At 39.4% G+C, this 22,951-nt stretch overlaps 1 protein-coding gene across 1 annotated transcript in view; it reads left to right on the top strand.

The window, feature by feature from the left end:
- Window positions 1–22,414, top strand: part of GCLC (glutamate-cysteine ligase catalytic subunit) — a 34,638-nt gene extending 12,224 nt beyond the window's left edge. The window contains exons 2-16 of the mRNA XM_065631107.1: window positions 1,648–1,760; window positions 3,086–3,268; window positions 6,100–6,213; window positions 7,043–7,101; window positions 7,192–7,328; window positions 10,451–10,525; window positions 11,403–11,519; window positions 12,385–12,523; window positions 13,057–13,169; window positions 13,835–13,927; window positions 14,655–14,759; window positions 16,834–16,915; window positions 17,012–17,115; window positions 17,213–17,333; window positions 20,796–22,414. Coding sequence (XP_065487179.1) covers window positions 1,648–1,760; window positions 3,086–3,268; window positions 6,100–6,213; window positions 7,043–7,101; window positions 7,192–7,328; window positions 10,451–10,525; window positions 11,403–11,519; window positions 12,385–12,523; window positions 13,057–13,169; window positions 13,835–13,927; window positions 14,655–14,759; window positions 16,834–16,915; window positions 17,012–17,115; window positions 17,213–17,333; window positions 20,796–21,001 — 1,761 coding nt within the window. The 3' untranslated portion in view covers window positions 21,002–22,414. The remainder of the gene's footprint in view (window positions 1–1,647; window positions 1,761–3,085; window positions 3,269–6,099; window positions 6,214–7,042; window positions 7,102–7,191; window positions 7,329–10,450; window positions 10,526–11,402; window positions 11,520–12,384; window positions 12,524–13,056; window positions 13,170–13,834; window positions 13,928–14,654; window positions 14,760–16,833; window positions 16,916–17,011; window positions 17,116–17,212; window positions 17,334–20,795) is intronic.
- Window positions 22,415–22,951: the final 537 nt, after the last annotated feature.

Below are 22,951 nucleotides of genomic sequence, written 5' to 3'. Positions count from 1 at the left end.
AATGAGTCCCTCCAGAGTTTGTGTTTAATCAGATTCTGTAGAATTATTAGTACAGACACTCTTGCATAATGTTTCTTGTGATTCGATCACGAACCCCAATGGAGGATTATATTAATTTTCATGGTAGCTAGCAATAACAATTCCATGAACATTCCAGCAACCAAAGAAGATGAAGCCCACCAATCCACTTAGAGTGTGCTAGAAAACACTACACAAATTGCCTGGTCTGGCAAGCTGCTTTCGTATATGTGTCAGGCTGATGTACTAAATAGAAGTTACCATAAGTTAATATGCTGCAACTTTAACATCAGCATCTTGCTTGAATCTCAACTCCTGGGGCTGGACCAGTGGTGTTTGGTGAGTACCGGTGGATGTAGTTCTAGGCAGTGTTGGAAAATAATGCTGAGGAGCGTGGTGCAAAACCTCTGACAAGTTCTCGCTGTGGAACTGCAGCCTGAATTTTTAACCACAGGTTGATGGAGTTGTGGAAGTCTCGGAGGCAGTGGTTTGAGAGCTTCCAACAAAAGGCACCATGTCTCGCTGTTGGTCTGGCCGGGGTTTTCCAAGCCAGTAGCCTCGTGATGCATTTCTGTGTATGACTTCTGCTTTTCCATGGCAGGCGGCACATCAGGCTTGGAAGATGTTTTGTCCTTCACGCTTCTTAAACAATGCAAAGCAAGTAGGAAATCAACTGTGTCAGTAAGTATGGAAGGGCTATTAGGTCCAGGCGACTGTTAGGTTGCTGTACGCAGTGACACTCTAAGAGTCCTTACCGGAGCTTTGATAGCAACTGTGCGTGGAGATTAGAAAGTTTGACATGAGGGTGTTCCAGGTTTGGCTGCTTTCAGATAATCTCTGTTAGGGCAACAGTGTTCTCCAGTGCTCAGAAGCAGGGTTGGCAGTGCTGTGGTCAGTGGCTTGTTGGACCAAGTTCTGCACGGGTGTGTCAGTGGGAGCAGTGGAGGTCTCAGCCTGTTCAGGGGTGCAGGGGCAGAGGCCCTGGGCAAGGTACCTGCTGGGCAGGAGGGGAAGGGAAGGCGGCAGCAGCAGAGCTGGACCGAGGAGGAGTGGAAACCCCTGCGCTGTGCCAAGAGCTGGAGTGTGTTAACAGCAGAACCAATGCTGTCCGTAACAACCCTGGGCTTCCTGGGGTGTAAATGGGGCTCTGTCCTGCTAGTCCCAAATAGCTCCAACAAGTGATGGGTGTAAATGGATGTCGTGTTTGTAGAATTACTCTTTTTGTTTGTTTTTATTTTATTGTTGTCAGCAGCTGAGACTATAACTCATGGCATGACAAAGATATTTTTGTGGTTAATAGCTTGCATAGGGTTGGGTTTTTTTTTGTCTGAAAAGTGAAGTGGAGGGAAATACAAATTCAGAAATATTTTTGCAAAATATCCACAATTAGAAATTGAGGGAAAACATTTTGAAGGATGATTTCAAGGAATTTCAGTCCTCCATTCAAGATGAAATAAGTATGCAGCCATCTTCTGTGGTATTGTTTACTGCATTCATAACTAGAGATGTTTTTTAAGCTTCTATAGAGATGCTTTTTTTACTTGATGGTTAAAATTATGTGCCAATGTGTTTGTGTGTGAGTAGAGTCTTACCATTTAATTGTTTGTTTTGTTTTTATTTTTTTACAAGGTGGAATATATGTTAGTAAAATTTGACCATGAGAATAAGAAAGTGCGCTTGTTACTCTGCGGTGAAGAAATTCTTCAAACACTGCAAGACAAGGGGGAGAAGGTAAACCCCAAGTGAGTAGCTGTTTCCTGTTCCTTTTTTCTCTCTCTCGTTATGATACTGTACAGAATTTTGTAGACCTGGCTTAACTTTCAAGTCTGCTGTCAGTAAAACTGTAAGCCATGGATACCAATATTTTCAGATGAAGCTGGGGTGCAGGAAAGGGAAGATTTTCAGCACACTCGTAAGCCGTCCGTGCACCTTTTGTGTTATGACTTGGAAAAAAAGGAGAATGTTTGTTGGGTCTTGCTCTGTTTTTGTCTATGTGTATGCAGTAACCACATACTATACCTCCCCTGCCCTGTAAAGCGTGTGTGTGTGTGCACTCACCCCTGTATCCCTGACAAGTGAGGGCTGCACAGGGAAGCCTCTTGTCTGTAGGAACAGCCCTGCTGGTTTTGGCAGAATTAGGCAGGTAGATGTAAGGGCAGTTCTTCCCTATCCTCTCCCATGGAGTTTTCAGGAATAACTGGATCATACCCCTTCCTCAGCTAGCCAGAGAAGCGTGAATTGCCTTTTAATTGATGGCAGCAGAGAAATGAGACCAGAGGCAGCAAAGTGCTTTGACTGAAGAGAGCCAAAAGCAGGTCACAGCTTACAGGAAGGTGGAGAAACTCTGCTGTCATGATGAAAGGCTTTTGTTCTCTGGGCCTGTCCGCTTCTTTCTGAGTGCCTTAACCTCATCTTCCAGTAAGGCTTCCCTGTCTGTCTTCCTTGGCAGAAGGGCTGTTGAAAGCCTGCAAGAAGGAGTCCCCTGGCTTTTAGAGTCACAGCTGCTACTGCCAGAAGAAGAGTAGGGGAGATGTGGATCTCCTCTGGTAGGGTGTGCTCCACAGAGATGGCATGGTGTCAGCGGGGGGTGGGAAGGTAGTGCGTTCAAAGGGTGACCGCATGCACTCAAATTTAATTTTGTTTCTTAACCTAATAAATGTGTGAAACAGAACCAGGTACTCACACGCAGTAGAAAGAAGAAACTGAGTGTACCTTTTGCCTTGCCATGTACCATGGAAGCAGTTGAATGTTTTGTGTTTTCCAGTATCAGTTAAAACCCCAAGAAACAAAGCTTGAAACAGGTACTAAAGGGGTTTGAAATTTGATAGAGGCAAATCCTACCTATTGCACTATACGGCAACAATTCCTAGTGCCAAACTGTGCCTTCATTTCTTTTTGCTGCCTCCCAACAGTGAGGTACATTGGAAGATACGTTGTGTTACTCTACCAAATAAGCAGCTTTAGGAGATTTTTCTTGCAAATTGCATTAATTTCTGAAATTCTTGCAAATAATCCATCTTTTTTTAAGTTGTAGAAATATTGAAATGAGGTTATTCTTTTATCATAGCCACCCAACACTCTGGCGACCAGAGTATGGAAGCTATATGATTGAAGGGACACCTGGGCAGCCGTATGGGGGAACCATGTCTGAATTCAACACTGTGCAAGACAACATGAGGAAAAGACGGCAAGAGGCCGCTTCTGTGCTCAAAGAAAATGAGGCTGTTTGCACTGTGACATCATTTCCAAGGTGAGATGGTTGCTGAAGGGTCATGCTGTTTGCTGTTCTCGTTATATGCTTTTTCTCCTTACTGCATACATCTAAATTGTACAATGAAACTGAGCAAAATACATTTCAGTTAAAGTACTTCGACTTAATTTTTCAATCCTGTTTCCTAAAATTTTTATTGGAGTGAGACAAACGATCATATTTTGGTTTTGGGTTGCTTCTAATCTGTGGTGATTTTGTATTAGGAGAGAATATCTGAATATTCATAACATTAAGTATTGTATGTCTGCCATCTTGAATTGATATGGCAAATCAGATATAAAAGTTTTCTGGTTTACCTATTTTGCAACCTTTGATCTTTATAAATTGCAGGTTTGTACCTGATGTATTTTTTTAACACTACTTTTTCACTAAAGCATGTGCAAACTTCTTTTGGTGGCTTGGAGCACACAGTAGAATGGGAATGTGATTATCCTTACAAAATGAAAACTTAAAACTTCTATAATACTGTACTTACTGAATCTGGAAAGCAGGGCACCTCTTCTGGGTTCATAACACCCTTACAAAGGGTAGGTTTCCTCTTTTTTATTGTTGTAAAGAGACCCCTGAAGAAATGAAGTTCAGGATCTACTACATTAACTAGGATAAATGGTACTTTCTGATCTTCCTCTCAAACATAATTCTAGGCAAGGATTTTTATTATGTTCATTCTGACTAGCCCGGTCAGTCAAAGGAATGAAGATAGTTATGCTTAAAATAGTAAAAGAAAATGCTCTATAGTAGAAGAGAAGCAGCTGGCCTCACTGACTGATTTATTGTATAGCACAGAATGCAGTGGCCCTAAATTCTTGTTGAGAGCAAGAACGATACAAAGTGTGACTTAAGAGCAAAGTTCAGGTACTTTGCACCCTTATGCCCCGTGAATGCTATTTTAGGAACGCTCTGTTGACAAAATATGCTTCCTCTTTATGACAGCTGTACTAGTTATCTTTAATAAGAGCTTTTTTTAAAGTCCAGTGGTTAAGTAGTTCTTAGTGTGTTACAGAATTGTGGTGTGGTTTTTTGTTGTTTGGTGGTGGTTTTGTTTGTTTTTATTTTTTTTTTTTCCCCTGCAACATTACAAATAGACTGTCATTTAATAAATCTTGCATGCAAACATTTCAGACCCAGTTGTGCAAGGAATAAAGGGAGAGGGGTTCTTCATCATTTTGTAGATACAGAGGAATACTTTTTACATTGCTGTAGGAACAATATGTTGGACTTCAGTGAAAGCCCGTAAATAATAAAATGTAGTTCGTTTATTACTTATGGATCTTCCCAAACATAGTTTTATTTTTCAGAGATTGTTCTCCCTAGGCTATTTAGTTTCTTATTCCCACCTTTTGCTATCTTGCTATTCAGGTCTCTGTTGGTTTGACTGGAGTCTTGCTAACATATATTTCTGAGGTTTTCTGGGTTTAGATTTTTTTTGCTACGTTCTCTCTACAATACCATGTGCATGTGTCTGTGTGCATGTGTCGATATACGTGTGTATAATAAAAAAAAATCTGTGCATCTGGAAAAACGAGAACAATGTTAGAGTGCTCACAGAAGGCAAAGAAATAGGCTCATTCAAATAACTCAGTTAACAATGAGCAAACCTGAAAATGCTTAAATATTAAAAACCACTAGCTTAGAAGCTAAATCAGTATCCCTAGTTCTTAAATTGTTGAGCCCTCACTACTGGACCAGAAATCTGTTTTCTTTCCTGAGGACTGGAGTGATGCAGTTTACAATGTTGGGCTTATGTAAGTGATTAAGTTGGGTTTTGATGTTGTAGAACAATTTGTATATTAAACCAGGAAGAATAAACAAATAGTGAAATACATCCTGAACATAAATAATATTTCCAGAAATGTGTTTCCTGGTATTTTGAGTAGTTTGCTTGTTGTTGTGTCAGCTAATCCTTTTTTACATGCATTCAAATACTAGAGCCTCTCAAGATAGCAGTGTCTTTGTCCTTTATACTGTGCACTATGGAGAAATTAATCTTCTACAACTTTACCTCCAACTTCTCAAATGCTCCATTGTCTCAGTTGTACTGCAAACCTGATTATTTTTGTTTCAGATGACTCTTAAACTTACAGTGGAGGTTCCAAAGAGAAGGGTTGTATTCAGATTTACATGCATATCCCTCAGCATTTTACACCTAATAGCTGTAATTTTTCTTTGCCTATTACAATTCTTTCATTAACGGGACTCTTCAGAGCTCCAAAATTACAAACTATTGTGAGACTTAGGATGGATGTATCACTTGAAACTACGTCTAATTCTTACAGAGTTGGTTAGGTACATCTTTTTAACAGGAGTATGTTGCTGGGAGCAGAGCTGGATGAATTACTGGAGCAATCACCAATAACCTGTACCCTCTAGAGAAACTGTCTTAAGGCACAGAATGCAGCTGAATGTTGTTATTAATGACAGGTGCCAACACACTAAAATGTGTGTGTACTCTGCATAATACTATGAAGTTTCTTGCTTCGACCACTGAAAAGGTCCACATTTACTGTCCAATGATAAAGTAGCAGTTTAAAAACAACACAAAAAAGGTCTATTTTAACCACCACAGATGCCAGTTGGTGGAAGGCTCTGACATTTTAACAGCAACTGTTTTAAGACATCTTTTTGGCAATTCCACGTGCATAGGTACCAGCCTTGAAAAGTGCTTCAGAAATACTCAGTCTAGGTGCAAATTTTTTACAAATCTATTTCTATTCCTCTGTCTACTGGAATCCTTATCTATGATCATCTGACCATTTTAGAATCACAGTCTGTTTTCATTATAGTTTGGATCTCATTGTTGTCTCATATAGGTTAGGGTGTCCTGGGTTTACGCTGCCAGAACATAAGCCAACGCCAGTAGAAGGAGGAGCTTCAAAATCCCTCTTTTTTCCAGATGAAGCCATCAATAAACATCCTAGATTTAGGTAAGAGTATCTGGGGAGTGAATGAGAGTGAATATTTTTCTGTCAATAAATGAGGAGCTGAATATTTTTCTGTACCTAAATAGAGGTATACCTGCAATCTGTTTACATTACTGGAATAGAAAGCTTTGTGGCTAGTTACTACAGGTATCACAAGGACTTGAGAAGAGATGGTTGTGATGATGTGTATTTTCACGTGACTCAAAGTGAACTGTTAAGCTTAAGTAACCTTACATTGTAGTTCATGCCATTATGGGGCAAAAGTAACTTCACGTAATAGTTCACGCCATTATGGGGCACAAGGTGTTGATTATGCTACTGCAAAATTGTTTCCAGTTTGACATCCCAAGGCTGACCACTTCCACCACAGTTATTCCAGGTCTTGCTTGGGTCTGTCACAGCAACATTTCAGTGTACTCAGTAATTTGCTCTAGTTGCTCCAAAATGGAGGGTGGTGTCAAACTACTCCTATAGTCTGAGAGGGATTTTCATTGTAAAGTGAGACTTGGGAAAATGAAAATCTTTCTATTTAAAAACTAAGCGTGCCTTTTCACTTGCCCTTGTATTCTTCAGGTCAGTGGCCTTTTACTTCTGCCTGTTCTGTCACCACAGTGCTGTGAAGTCCATCAAAATAAGACTGACCTAGCTGAAGAAAAATCTGATGTTGTATCTGTTATAATCTATCTTAAACTAGAAAAGAAGTGTTTTAAAAGAAAATGCTCAAAATAAATAGAAAGTTGACATTCTGAAACCCTGAGAATTGCTGAGAAACAACAAACATTTACATAAAGAGAAATTTTCAGATATTTCAACAAACTTTTTTTTGTCATAGTACACTGACCAGAAACATTCGGCACCGAAGAGGAGAGAAGGTTGTGATAAATGTACCAAGTGAGTAAATTCAATCTGTCTTTTTTCTTTTTCGAAATAATTGTTCAGTCTAATACTCTGGGTTACTGAATACGTGCATTTTCCACACAGTATTTAAAGATAAGAACACACCATCACCATTTATCGAAATGTTTCCTAACGATGATGGAGAAGCAGCAAAGGCAGCTAAGCCAGACTACATATACATGGATGCTATGGGCTTTGGAATGGGAAACTGTTGTCTTCAGGTAAAATGCATCTCCCTTCAAGATGTTACTGAATGTTGTCTTCTCCAAATGCTTCCCTTTTTAAGTCTTGCCTTATGTCTAATTTTTCTAGCTTAATTCAACTGATACATTTTCAGAGTGGCAAAACAAGGAATAAAACAGCAAATTTAATCTTAGACCTGGTAATCCAGTCTTAAAATCCCGGTTTGCTTGCATTATGTTTATTTTCTGCTAAGATTCAAATGTAATTGGATGCCTTGCTGAAAGGGTTTCTTGAACTGGTCAAATCCCATTTGATCAAGCGTCTTCTTTTGGAAGTCTGGCACTTTAAGTGTTAAAGATATCTTCCACTGTGGTCGTCTTTCAGGCATGACTAAAGGATGCTGTGGGGGTGGAAACTGAGGTGTCTTATAGGATTGTCTGGAGGTTTTTGGTTATTCATGTTGGGTTTTTTCTCCTCTTCCCTATTATTAGAACAGCAAAAGCAAGGAGTTGACAAGAAGTCATTGGAATATGGTTAAAAATAAGTAGCTTTGTCCTTCTATGTAACTTTATTTTATTTACAAACAGTATGAACTTCTGTATAAAATTTCTCGTTCTTAAATACTTTTAGCTATCTGCTAAGAAGTTCTCTTCTCCCTGCTTGTGCCATTAACCTGCAGAATCCACACGGGTAGCTGCCTTCTGCTGCTACGTGCTGGGAGCCGTTTTTGCTTCTGTTTTCTGCCATTAACACATGCCCACTTTTTATTGTTTTCATTCACTTTCCTGAGTTACTACTATCTTACAGTGTCCTCTCTTTAAATCCAGGTGCTGAGTCTTTTGGAGTGCTTTAGTCCTTTCAATATCTGTTTGTTTTAATTGTTTCTCTATCATAGTAACCCAATGCAAGGGGTTGATGCCTTAGGTAGCAGCGATGTATTTGACTGTTGATAAAATCTGCCTGTTGCCACCACTGTCTTGGAAGCAGAGCTAGGAAGAGGCTGGTGTTATGTCTCTAGGGGATTAAAGGAAATTCTCTAAGCTCTTCTTGTTTCATAGCACTGGCACAAATAAACCCATTCAAAGCATTTCCCTCTGAGACTGAGAAACTGCAAAATCCCTTGTCACTAAGATTAAACTAGGGAGAGTCTGAAGTAAAGCATGTATAATGCTGTGTGTTTTTACAAGGTGTTGGGTTCGATATGGTCTGGCTTGTACCATCTCTTTCTTATTTAAGATGAATAAAAGAAATACAGCCTTACCATTCAGTCATCATACAAACTTGTTTAAACATATATTAAATTAATTTTTATGCAACACCATTTTACTATTCCCCATTCTTGGAATCAGTGGTCAAATTCAGTAGTCTTGCTATCATCAAAGGGAGAATGAAAACAAGGCTGGTAGGTGCTATAAGCTATATCAACTGATAATTCTTGACAACTGACCAGAAGAAAACATGTATTCCCCACCTATTTTCTGTAAGATAGTTTGCAGTACACATATTTCCTTTTGTGTTTGTTTTTTGTTCTGTTGTGGTTTTTTTTTTGTTAGTTTTCCTCACTATGTACCAAGTTGGTTGGGTATATTCCCAAGGTCACAGCCAATGTCCTGACGAGCTCGGGGAGGTGGGATTGGGGGCTCAGCCCCTGCGAATGCTGTGGCAAGCCCTTGTGCTCTGGCTCCTTCCGAGGCATCACCTCCTTCTGCCCGCTGAGCCCCTGCTCTCCGCAGTCCCTGCCGTGCTACAGCCCTGCCCTTCTCCTCTCTAATGGGTTGTTTGGCTAGAAACCAGGTGGAGTCCCAGATTTAATATGATTCAGAATAAACATAAAAGGGGAAAGGAGGTGGATGTTGCTGTGTAGGTGTCCTGTCTGCCCTGCTGCCCTGAGGCAGGCTGCCTAGTAATTAGTGATGAGAAATCTTACTTAGCTGCTTCTCTGCAAGAGAACTAGTCTTGTCTTTTCAAAGTGTATTTTGGTTTTTGTCGTTGTTGGGGTTTTTTGTTTGATTGGGTTTTTTTGTTTTGGTTTGGCTTTTTTATATATATTTGTTGTTGTTTGAGTTTTTTTAAGCTTACTTGGGCTGTGCTTCAGTGGCAAACTGGGAAGAATCTGTACGTTTTGTGGGACTCTAGTTATAATCCATGGAAGAGGAAGGTCTGTGTCGGGCTGTCGTTCTTCAGGATAACAAGCAGCGATGGTGATTTAGAGCTGAAGCCTCTTGTACAATGTTATGACAGTGGTACAGGGATACGCTCCCATCTAAGTTGTCCTCTGATCTATGAATATGTAAGCTGTGAAGAAGGAGAGAGAGGCTTTTATTCTGTTTAGTGTTTTTTAACGGTTTTGAGATGATTGATCCCATTCTGCATTTTTAAAATGCATAAAGTGTCAGTTTGGGAAGTCTGGAGGATAAGGTCTGCTGCTGGAAATGTGTCTTGTGTTTGCTGCTGCTGCTCTGAGCAAATTTCACCAAAAGTTCCAAAGAAGTTATATTTTCCAGTGGCATATATGCGGTAGGGCTTCCACATTGTTAATGGCTTCTGCAAATAACATTACTTTCCCATCTTTTGCTGTGTCTTGGCCTCTGATACAGGCAAAACTGGACTTTTTTTAAAATAAAAGTTACAGTAGACTTGAAGACGTGTATTTTTCATGCTTTTGCAGGATCAAACAAAGGCATCCTGCAATGTTTTTTAAAACAGTATTAACTGTCATGTAAAACAAATGTTACATCTACAATAGTTTCTGACTGTTGTTCTAAGTAGGTAGGTTCCTGGCTCATTTCCTGAAGGTGCATTACCGACCCATGTGTATTATAGATGTTGGCTCAGTTTTCTTTGCTTCTGGCAAGTGTTTGTATATCTAGCCTCACAGCTGAAGCATTGTGGTCTGAAATCTTTCAATGAACTTGGAAGTGGTGTGGAAAGAAGCTTGTGATATAAATACTGCTGACAGATGGGGCAAAAGTTTGTGCAAGAATTGGGGCATGGGAGGGCAATGCAAACAAAAAACCCCACCCAAAACCAACCAACCAAAAACTCTGTAAAATTCTCAGTATTCAAATCTTTTTATGATATCACTGATTCTAATTCTAGGAAGACTGTGCTTGCACTATGATTATAGAAATCGTAATAGCAATTGCACTTCTTCCAACAGGTAACGTTCCAGGCTTGCAGCATTTCTGAAGCAAGATATCTCTATGATCAGCTAGCCACAATCTGCCCCATTGTGGTAAGTAACGGACTTCCATCACATCAGCTCTTACTTGTGCGAAAGCCACTACATGTAAAAAAATAAAATCTAAGTTAGAGAAACCTTGAATGTTGCTCGCAAGTTTGATACTCCGGGAGAAGCGTCAGTTGCTTGTTAGGCTGTCACATGAGCAGTGTGATTTATTTAATGTCCAAATGACACCGCAAAGCAGATGTCTGTTTTTCATCCTGTGCCCTCCTTCCCACATGCACAAGACTCTTGTTGAATAGTTCTAGAAATATATTTGTGGCATTTTTTTCAGGAAAAAAAAAAAAAAACAAGCTCACTCCTTAAAATAATTTTTAATTTTTCAGCTCTTGTCTCGTGTTACAGAGGGTTTCAACTTGAGTTGTTTAAATCTGTCCCTTTTGTAAGCATGTGGCTATAAACAGGTGTTATCAAAGTATTGGTCTGGTCTAGGTGGTGAGCAGATCCTGCCCTGAGTGAGGTATGTCCCAGCTGTACTGCTAAGGTGCTTGGCTAAGCAAAAATTAACAAAATAAAATGATACCAGGTGAACTTTTAGAGTTTGGAAGTACGCGAGCAAAATACTTGCTGATTTGTCATAAAATTGCTTCTGCCTGTATCGTCTCTGTGTTCCTTAAATGCTGATCTGTAGGGATAATAGATTTGGAGAACATCAGATGCCACTTCAATAATACTAAGCCTTCATGTAGGCATTTTCTGGAGATACCAGTTGAGAGATTTGTGTTTGTAGGGGCTTTGGCTGTATGTTAAACTGAAGTATGTACTTCAGTTACTTCTGTCCAGCAAGTTTCCCTTTCCAGTGGGGTTGTATTTTGCTTTTGCTTCCTTGGCTTGTCCTTTATTTTGATGTCAGGCTGGTTTATTTTAGATGGCGTTGAGTGCTGCGTCTCCATTCTACAGAGGCTACGTGTCCGATATTGACTGTCGCTGGGGAGTAATCTCTGCATCCGTAGATGATCGAACACGAGAAGAGAGAGGACTGGAGGTAAGTAATGTTAGGTAGTAGATGTCTGGTATTTTTCAGACAAAAAAAAGTTAAATCTCCTTTAGTATCAAATTCTGCTTGTGGTCATCAGAGTCACTGGTGAGGGAAGGTGGCAGTCTTTGTGGTGAATATAGAAGAGATGGTATAAACATTCGCCTTGGTTGTTCAGTTTATGTTAGCAACTATATACATTTTTAGTCAGATATGGAAGCCCAGTAAAACTCCACTGACTCCTCTGCAGCTTGCTGAAAAGCTCCCTCTGAGATGAAACTTTCTAGTCTGTGTTTGAGCCCAAAAAGCAAGAATTGCTTTGGATTAAATAGCGGATGCTGCTGAATAATCTCGTAGTATAAACTAGAACTATGTGAAAAGAGCCAGTTGTCAGAACTTGAACTCAAGGAGTTTCTGTAAGCAGGAGTTGGTGTTCAAGGCAATTACAAAATTACAGAAAATAAAATAATTTTTAAAAATCTATTTGAAGTATTTATTGGAATTACCCATTTAAGAGCATCTCTGACAATGTGTGCATAGTGAAACTGTATTGGTATCTGTTGCAATAGGTATAATAACACCTTCCAGGTACTTGGAGTAATGGTATATTACATCAGGAAAATGTTTCCACTTTTGGAGAATTCTAGTCAATGTGTGATGGCTGTTTTTTCTCTCAGATAAGTATATCTGCAAACAAAATAGTCATAATTCCAGGATTGCTTTCTGTTAAGCTATTTAAGACTCATGCTTTGAATAATTTTGAGGCTGTAGGGTTTTTTAAACAGGATAATTCTCACATAAGTGTCATTAGTGAGCAAAACTTAGGTAACATTGTTAACAAGCTGTTAAAATATTGTATTCTTAAATTATATAGCCACTGAAGAACAACCATTATAGAATCAGTAAATCCAGATATGATTCCATAGACAGTTATCTATCTGAATGTGGTGAGAAATACAATGACATTGATTTGACAATAGACAAAGATATCTACGAGCACCTAATAAAGGAAGGTAAGTGTTTGCTTCATTATGAGCAGGTTAAGAATTATGCTTGCACTCTGTGGGGTTATTTTACATTTTTCATTCTTGTTTGTTTCAATTACTGTGTGTCCCTCGGAGGGACTCCTACTCAGGAAATATCTGTGTAGCGTGGTCTTGAGAGTTATAAAAAGTTTTCGTTTATAATGGAAACTCCCTAATTCCAGCTTGAGAAACTCAGCGTTTGACGCATTAATGTTTTATCCTTGTGGAGAGAGCATATCTGTTTTAGGAAACAGGGCAGAAAGGTGCATCAGAAAACAGGAAGAATGGCAGCCACGCCAATATTCAGCTGCCATTTCCAAAGAAGAACTTGTTCTTTTTTTTTTTTTTCTTTCTCTTTAATCATTTCCTTCCTTCCCGAAGTCATCATCTAAGCTTTTAACAGGATGTGGTGGGTTGAGGTAGCATTGCAGAGTTGGATGTTTTCAGTCTTGTAAAACAAATTGTTTCCTAGAGCCTCCTTTGCTATGTCTGAATTGTTTGTTTGAATTTTCATTTTGTAGGCATTGATCACCTTTTGGCACAGCATATTGCACACTTGTTCATTCGAGACCCATTGACTTTGTTTGAGGAGAAAATACATCTAGATGATGCAAATGAATCCGACCATTTTGAGGTTGTGTCTGATATAGAGGAATTTAATAAATATATACATAAAATTGCTTATTCTTTACAGTACTACTTAATATTAACTAAGATATATTTTTTTGCCTGAATTTTTCACTTCAACTAGTTCTTTAGCATATGACTTCGCAGGTATTAGCACATTTCTTTGCTTCATCATTTATTTAGTAGAAGGTGGTGGCTTATACTTTAAACCCAATAGAATATGAAGGGCCCAAACTATAGCTATGTATATATGTGTTATGGGGAACTGTCTGTTTTTATGGCTTCGTAGAAACTGTTTTGCGTGACATTTACGTATAAATGTCTTTCTTATACAGCTTTATGAAATAATAGCTATGGTAATATTAGGTCTTTTTAGTTTGGGACGCATCAATCCCTCAAAAAAAAAAGTCAGCTAAATCTCAGCCCACTAGTATGTTATATGTAATCCTCAAACAAAATGGCATGAGAAAGTGTAACATACTTGCTCCTAGGATAGGTAGTTATACTGTGGTTTTTAGGAAGTCGTGCCTGTTAGTTTGGAGGCACTTCTCTAACTTGATGGGCTGTCCCAGGGAAAATATTAGGACTCAAGTTATCTGCTTAGTTTTCTTTGATTGTATTATAGAATGATGCTTGTCTTGATTGTGACAGATTATGTTATGTGCTTTGCAGAATATTCAATCTACAAACTGGCAGACAATGAGGTTTAAGCCACCTCCTCCAAATTCAGATATTGGATGGAGAGTGGAATTCAGACCTATGGAGGTAAGGAAGGCGTCAGCATGCACGAAAACACATTTCCTTTTAAGCAGAAAAGTACCAGGCATTCTGCTATCCAGTATCAAACCCTTCTTACTTATGCTGTGGTTTTTCCCCCTGAGTTGCCAGAGGCGAGCGAAGTGGACAGCAGTGTGCAATCAGACATGGACTGTGGGAATGTAACTGACAGGAGAATCCACTGCAGCACAGCAAAGCATGCTAATGGATTTGGGGTGCTGGGGAAAGGAATTAGGCTTGTATTAAAGCAACAGGAAACAAAGCCCCATTTAGCTTCTAGGGACTGTCTTTCTCCAGTACTTTTCCTGATACTGAACAATTCCACTGTCATTGTTTTGTTTTTCACAAGGGCTTTTATTTTATAGCTGTCTGTTTCTGAGCTCTCTGAATTTAATCCCTTTAAAGTGAAAATTTAAAAGCTATTACGTGTTTGTAATTACACAGAGAGCCTGAAGGTGCAGATTATTAGATAGTCTTTTGAAACGCAAGTGTGTTTGGGCACAGGATTATAGGGTGGGTTTTCCTGAAGTGTGTGTGTGCATTGTGCATTTGAAGTCACCGCTCATGATTCCACCTCTGCTGGCAGAGTGTGTATGAATACAAGTACCGACATGAACCTTCAAGTCAAACTGTTTTAAATTCTCCCAAATATTTATCTACTTCCATTAGTGTGTTCCCACTAAAGTGATTTAACTTCTAATTCCTTAATGTCTAGGTCCAGTTAACAGACTTTGAAAACTCTGCGTATGTTGTGTTCGTGGTGTTGCTAACCAGAGTCATTCTGTCATATAGACTGGATTTTCTCATTCCTTTGTCCAAGGTGGGTGTGAAAGATCAAATCTATTAGACCTAAATGCAATGTATTTGTATCAAGTCTGATTTTTATCCTCTGCAATCTAGGAACTAATATTTATGCACTTACAGAACAATCATTTTCATCTTTCAGTCTGTTTTCATCTGTACCAGTGCTTTGAATCAATTTCAACCCTACAGTATTAAACAAATATTTTACTGCTGTCTCATGGAATCAAGCTTTATAGACAAATACTGTGGGAATCTCTGTGGTGCCAAACAGTGTCTGACTACTGCAGAAATGTTGAGAAATACCATTGTCACTGAACTGTTTTGAGACTGGGAAAGGGCATGTTTCCACCATTTAACATGTGGGGAAAATAACCTGTCAAAGTCAAAATAAAAACTTACTTAGGTATTTATTTTAACATGGCCGTTGTCTATGTCTTGGGTTCTTATTATGTTTGTATTTGATGGAGAGGGAAAGGAGGAGTTCAGCATTCTTAGTGTTGCACAGTATTTGAGTGAAAACTAACGCTGCTGATTCTGGTCACAGCTGTGACTTGTGTTTAGGCAGACCAGCCGTGTAAAATGTGCTTTTGTTCCTCTATCTTGTCCTCAATTGCTGAACTGTTTGGGGTGAAACTGTCCTTGTACATCTTCCTGAGGCACCCGGACAGAACATTTCTTTTTGAATGGGTAATCCTGCAAGTCCTTTAAAAAGATGTCTTGCAGCACAACAGGCTTTTGACATGCTCTATACTAGAAAATACTGCCAGCGCTGGCTATACCGTACCAGTAGTATCCTGCTGCTTTTCTTAGTGTTTTCAATTAAAATGGAGAAAAATACTGAAGTTTTAACAGTAATCATACCATAAAGTTGGAATGATTTCTAAAAAGAGGAGTTCTCTTCCTGATGTTAGGCAGTTCAGATTCTGTAAACAATGCAGCACATTAGCACTTTGAGTGCGTAATTATGCTGGTTTTTGGAAGACTGAAAAAGAGACTGGGTGCCAAAAGAACCTCAACAGAGTTGGGAGACTGAGGGGGATATAACATTGCTTGAACTTTCCAAGCAAGTTGGCAGGTAATGCAACACAGAATTGCACAACCATGGGTAAGCCTGCCTTTTTCAAGTAAAATAATACGGGTTTATGGGGCTAATCTCACACTAATCTTTGTCTGAGTGCGGTTATATTCCCGTCAGCTAGGACTGGAGTTCTTTTAAACTTTGAAAACAGCCTGTTGTGTAAATAGGTTTCATAATATGAAATGGACAAAAACAATTTTGAAAACAAAGCTTTGAAAGGTAAGAAGTGAAGATCTTTGCATTGCCCATAATTAAAGGTCAAACAAAGAATTCAGCAAATCATATCCTCCTCCTGCAGGCAATACAGTAAAGCTAATGTCCTAAAGCTTTGTCATGTTAATTCCCTGAGAACCTACCAATCAAAGAAATTAGACAAAGTCTTCCATCCAGACAGAGCAATACTTATGTTGTTTGCAGAGTGTATGAGCAGTGCTTTGTACTTTGTAGATTTTCCAAGGAGCCTGCAATTTAGAAGTTCTTTACTAGCAGTCTGAGTTTATCTAACTATCTAATAGATGTTTGAGTGTGGAACAGATACGATTCACCTACAAAGTTACTGGAATTCTGTTTCTGAAAGTTTAAGACAGCGATAACTCTTCTAAAAATTTAAATTATTAATAAGAGCAGCAAACTGTGGCTAGGGAAATGGCAATTTTCTTCTTCTGTACTTATTTAAATTGCATCTCAATATGCAAAATCTGCCAGATGGGATGCAACCTGTTAATCACAGCTGTTCCTGTGTTTTCATCCAAACTCAAAAGATTAGTGTAGCATGTTCTAACATAATGCTGTTACCTTTTATGGTGGAGACCTAATTTCATAGGACATCATCTCTTTGTGGTTCTGCTTGGGACCCCCGAACAATGAAACAAAACTTATCTCCACGGATTGGCCTTGTGTGATGAAACAATAAGAAACATAGACGTTTTAACTAATGAGACCAGAATGTGAGAGTCTGGAGAGTCCTAGTTTTCTAAAATGTCACAAGTCTCTGAAATACTTCTTTTGCCAGGTGGATGAAAACATGAAGATGGCCCAGAAAAGAGATGCTGTCCGGCAGGGAATGTTTTACTTCAGAAAAGAGATTTGCAAAGGTATCACAACAAGCATTCTGATTAACGCTGTTGTGGATGTTGAGTGCATCTCTTGCCTTCTAACTGCTGCTTCCTTTCCCTTTGTCACCCGTGAAGGTGGAAACGCTCTTGTGGATGGATGTGGCTCTGCACAGAACGGGACAGGCACTGACACGGAAGAGTACACCCTGATGAGCATTGATACAATTATCAATGGGAAGGTCATAGCCTCTTCTACCTGGAACACACAACCTTTCCCTTTACCCTCGCAGAAATCAGATTGAGTGTGTTTTATGCTGACTCTGTTCTCTTACGCAGGAAGGAGTTTTTCCTGGTTTGATCCCAATTTTAAATTCCTATCTTGAGAGCATGGAGGTGGATGTGGACACAAGGTGTACCATCCTAAACTACCTGAAGCTGATAAAAAAGAGAGCGTCTGGTATGTTTGACAATTTTGGGTATTGATTTTCCTGACAGTTTTCTACTAGGACAGTAATTGGGCTTGTTCTCTAGTTTTCAGCTGGGTAAAACTGGTGGCAGCTGTGCCTGTCTGGTTAAGTGTTTAATCATCGGAGCAAAGGACTGCAATGTGTTCTCTCACTTAAATCTGTTCCTGTCTGATTCTGACTATAAATATTTGGTAATCCATTTTAGAGCTTAAATTAAGAGTAATTGATACACTACCCCTACACTGTAATTGTATCTCCAATCCAAGATTTCTGTTTTCAGCACCTCATGCTGCTGCTTTTACCACTGTATTGTTCACTTTAGTATATGTGCAAACTGCTACAATCCCCTTTGCCTGTCACTTGAGTGTTGCAAGAGTACGTGAGGCTGGGTCTGATAGCCCGGTGTTACTGGTGTGACTCCAAAGTATTCATAAGTCTGAAGTCTGGTATGTTAGAGCAAGGGTCCTGGTCTTTAGCTCCCTGATAAGAAAGTCCTTCCATAAGTAGCAAAACTCCTTCAAGGCAGAGCAAACAAGTCTCTTCCCCTGTCTTCCTCATGTTGCAGTGAAGGTAGATGGTATGAAGACTTTTTATGCTCCGTCTCAATATGCAGCAGTATGTGAGTGCGGGCCAAACTTTTAATTCAGAGCTGGATGCATAGCACCATCTGCAGCAGCTTTATACCTTTCGGTATGCAAATCCCTTGTATGTCTGCCTTGCTGCAAATTTAGCTAGACAGTTAATTTTAGTGTCATAAGTAAGTCAAGACATCTTCCCTCTCCCCCAGTGAAATAAATTCATTGGTTTTGAATTAAAGTGTTGCATTCCTCATAATTCTTGAAAATCGCTGTAGAAGCTTCGAGGTAAAGACCTTTTTAAAGCTGAGGTGGAAATCAGGACTTTCTCTTACATGGTAATTCAGTACTTTAGCAGTACTTCAGAATAGTAACAAGTTTTAATTACTGCTTTCACTGTAAATTTTCTTTCCTAAGGCTGCATGTTTGTAGGAGGTTTCTGCCCCTCAGGTAACATAGGCAGGGATTTGATGCTTGGCTTAACTGAGGGAGAGAAGAGAAACTGGCAGGAAGAAAATGTCTGAGGCACACCAGCCCTCAGAATAGCAATGCTTTCAAAATATTCCACTGTTTGTTGTTGGGGTTTTTTTCTTCAGAAGAATGCTGTTGGAAAAACAAGGAATACTTAAGTCCTGTAGAGGTTTTTTCCAAGAGCTAATGACCTGAGCTCAGCCCTGTGAGGCAAGTGTTCCCCTTCCAAAGAACAACTTTGCTACCTGGTGAAAAGTCACAGGCATTGCAAAAGTCAGTTCCTGTGTTTACATGGACCTAAAAGGTGTTGGGGGTGAGGTAGATAGAGTCTAAGCTTTATATCTTAACTCTGATGAACCGAAATGATTCTTAAATGAACCAAAATTCACATAATATAAAGCATTAGGTATTGTATTGCTGTGCCATTATGTTTCGCAATTGTGAGCTTTGCATTATTCCAGTTTACTCTCAATCTTTAAATCAAATATTCCTAAACTGCAGCCTGTCTAGCATGAGACAAGTCCACAGAGTGGCCATTTTTCAGACTCCTCTCCTCAAATGGTGAGCACAGATAACTCATGAGAGTTAACCACTGCACCATAGCTGCTGTGGCTTTAACCTTACCCCAGCGCAGTTCATTTATGCTTCCATCACACATTCTCTGGCAGCACAGCTGGGTATTGTCCTCCTGGTCTCTGGCTGGTGTGTGACTGCCACCTCTCAGTGAGACCACAGATTTGCTGGGCAGGCAGCAGCTGCTGACCATCACCAGATTTTAATGCAAGCGATGTTGAGGTAGCAGCATGAAGTGGTCCTTGTCCTGGCATGGTCTCTGGGTTCCTGGCTGTCTACAGTGTGGGTGCTTTCTCAGGTGAAGATTGTGCAGTAATTGTGGTGCTTAGTGACTGCTCACAAGCATCATTTCCATGATCTGTGCCTTACCCTTCTTGAAGCAGTTACGCTTTTGGCCCCCATAAAGTCATTCAATAAGAAATGCCAAAATTTCATTATGTGCTCTGTGAAAAATGTAATTCCTGGAGTTTTGTGTGTTTAACGGCACTTCAAAGTTATTCCATCATATGCCTTCTAGTTCTTGCATTGTAGGATAAAGTTTCTTTACTCACTTCTCATCAAAATTTATGATCTTGCAAACTTCTACAGTATATTGTTGCTTCCAAACTTGAAATTCCCTTTGTCTTGTCTCTCCTCGCTTGGAAGTTGTCTCACACCTTTTGTCAGTCTACGGTGCCTTTTCCCGTTACTCGTATGTTCTTTGAGAGCTGCACACTGTGTTCACATGAAGGTGCTGCAGGTTTCCACCAGCACAAAGGATGGGGAGTGACTGGACTACCTGACCACGAGGTGTCTTTGTTGGTGTGAGCTGGACTGCGCTCCCATTTCCTCCTGCGCTGATGGCCTGCAGCAGCTATTAGTCTAAAAATGTGCGTCTTTTTATGCTCTGCTCCGCTCACATCCCAGCCCCACTGATTTTTCTTGCAGGCCCCCTGCTTCTCGTTGCTTTGAGAAAGTTTTCATGCGAGTTTTTAATGCCATCAACAAATAATGCTGCTTGGGTGGGTTTTTTTCTGCTCACTTCTTATGTAGAAGTGTATATTCTGGCCTCCTTTATTTAAAACATGACTTATGTTTTTTAAGGGATGTGTCTATTTCTAATAACCTTTTTTTGTTCTGCTTTTCTTTCCTGTTCTTCGTGCAATTTTTCTGATTTCTGTTCATGTAGCTGTGTTCAAAACCACTGATATCTTTAAACAGCGATGGATGCTTTTTACTTCTTACTTGTGTGTTCCTCCGTGCTTTCCTTAAACTTGATTCTTCCTGCTTTTATAATATTCTTAAACCGAACATTTCTGTAGTGGAAGCCCTTGACTCTTCCCACTCCTAGAAGGAAGCTGAGGTTCCAGTAGCAATGAAAATTTTGCTGTGCTCTTCAAGCATCCCATCAGCCTCCCTGAATATTAAGGTAGACAGAGCAAAGCTGGCACCTGAGTTGAATGGATCAGCTTCAAAATTATTTTAGACATATGTAGTTGTTGTAGAGGTGCCTGTTGGTTTGCCTCTGTTAAATGGCATGTTTAAGACGTCTTGCTATACAATCTGTTGGTAACAGCTGTTCTAGTAGCTGATTCTCTCTGTGCTGTCGCGTTACAACATCTGAAAGTTTGAAGATTGCACCAGACACATGGGTTTTAGACTACCAGCAATGTGTCAGCTTAATTGTGCCTGCAGTTTAGCCATATTTTTTAGATATATATGTATGTATAGGAATGTGTTTCTCATGAAAGCGAGGACTATTTGTTGGTTGTGTATATAATGTATGGAACTTTGGGTGTCGTCCTGCTAAGTGAGATGTATTAACTGTGAAATTTGGCTTCCCCTTGCCCACAGGAGAACTAATGACAGTTGCTCGATGGATGAGGGAATTTGTCGCCCAGCATCCAGACTACAAGCAAGATAGCATGATAACTGATGAAATGAATTACAGCCTTATTTGGAGATGCAACCAAATCGCACAAGGCCAGGCAGAGTGTCCTGAACTGTTGGGGGTAGGATTTAATAAGAAACAAAGTGGAAATAAAACTGGCTCTTTGTAATGAATGAATGTTTGTTAAATAACAGAAAGTTTAAGCCTTTTAGCCAAGCACTAGCGAAGATACTGTGAATCTAGCACAGTTTCATGGTGTGAAAACCAAAACAGGGATACTGCACTATAAAAATGGTCCAATTTGCCTAAATATTCGTTTAAGGCATCCTAAAATGGGCATATTCTTATTGTTAAGGTTTATACAATGTACATGTAAATAGTAAAATATTTTTATGATTAACATCAATGTATTTTAATAACATTGTATCTAAAGTTATTGTGAATTAGCTTGTAACTTTTTTTATGCTTATTCTAGAAAGAAAAATTGTCCTGAACAGCTTTGTAAATGTAATCGTACTTGTATATTATATGCATTCCAGTTACTGAATGTTTACTGTAATTTTTTTAACCTGGAATGTGCTAAGCAATCTGTCTTATTGTGTAACAAAAAAAAAAATCTTATGGACCTACCTGAATTGCAGATACTTCTCCCTTCCATTTGGGTTTTGAAAGTATATAAGAACAGATAAATGCATGTGCATCCTATTTGTTAATATTTACAGCAGTTTCTCAGTTGCCACAAGACCTGTATCCACTCATACACTGTAAAACTCAGAGGAACAAATCTGTCCTTATTCAGATAACGCAAGTCTGCCTGTCTGCAGGTACATCATTATTTTTTTTTCCCCTCTGAAGTAAATTTCTACACTATCGCAGTTCAGAAATTTGCCTGATGATTTAACAAAAAAGCAGTACCAGGGGAGAGGTGGTGGAAGAGAGGAGGAAATGAGAGCTGAGCAGAAAGATCTTTCCAAAGGAACCAGAGCGCCCCACTTTGGACTTCAGCACTCCTGAACTGCTCCGTCTCCCACATTGCTGCAGTTCCCACAGTCGATAGTGACTGTGGCACAAAACCAAGGACCTGCCCATTCTTCCTAAAGGCTGAGTTTCTCAGTCATTATAATAATAATTTTTGTCAGCATGATTATTTCCTATAAGGTACTTCATGTAGATAGCTGAGGTACCTACATAGCCATAGGTATGGACAACTTAATCCCCTCTAGAAAATAGTTATGAAGAAGTCATGGAATGAACTAATCCTTTGAACTAGGAGCTAGTGCTGGGAGTGACTGTAAAGTATTTAAAATTTAGCCATTGCAGTTGTAAATAAAGCAAACTTAAGGGGCCTTTTTGATTTTAGCTTAACTGACTACTAGAAGTGAATTGCGTTTTGGGTAGATTATGCAAAGCTTAATGAAAGCATATATAAATATCTAAGGTGTAATTTTTTCTTTTAAAAAAAGAACTAATGGAGAAACTGCAATGAAGAGGTGCACTAAGCAGCGGCTTTTATGTACTGACATTAGACTTTGTTCTGTGTTCACAGGTGTGCTTTAGAGAATAAAAAAATGCTTTCTTTTTCTGCGGTGGTGAATTTGTTTTAATTAAGATGTAGGCATATGCTAATTTAGTTTCTGTAACAACGAAATAAAAATAAAATTTGCAGTGCATTTTGGTCACTTGCATGACTCGAACCCACATTTTCAGATTTAAAAAGGAGGAGTTTATGTATGTGGCAAGTACAGCTCGTCTTATCCAGACTCACTTTGTTCACAGGGGAACTTTTCAGGACTGATGGCAAATTGTCTGTCCCTCCTGCAGCAGAGAAGTCTGTGTCCTGGTACCATCTGTTCACACAGCATCAGCTGCTAGGCTTGGAAGATCGCTAAAAGAAAAAGCTAGAATGCTTTCCTGCTCATATTGCATCAGCGTGTCCTTTTTCCCTTTAAATTAACATCAAGTCACCCTTCTGGCCTAGTAGGTGGCTACTGAACTGTGAGAGGAAATCTTGTCATGCCTAAACGCTGTGGCTGTAAGCTTCCCTCCGTGGGTTCTTGTATGTGTGTTTTCAGAAAGGACAGGGAAGCTGTCGCTTGTTGTTTGAGGTGTCTGTGGTATC

The sequence above is a fragment of the Caloenas nicobarica genome, chromosome 3 (genome assembly GCF_036013445.1).
Source record: "Caloenas nicobarica isolate bCalNic1 chromosome 3, bCalNic1.hap1, whole genome shotgun sequence".
NCBI lineage: Eukaryota > Metazoa > Chordata > Aves > Columbiformes > Columbidae > Caloenas > Caloenas nicobarica.
Note: the sequence above shows the minus strand (reverse complement) of the source record. Positions and strands in the feature narration are given on the sequence as shown.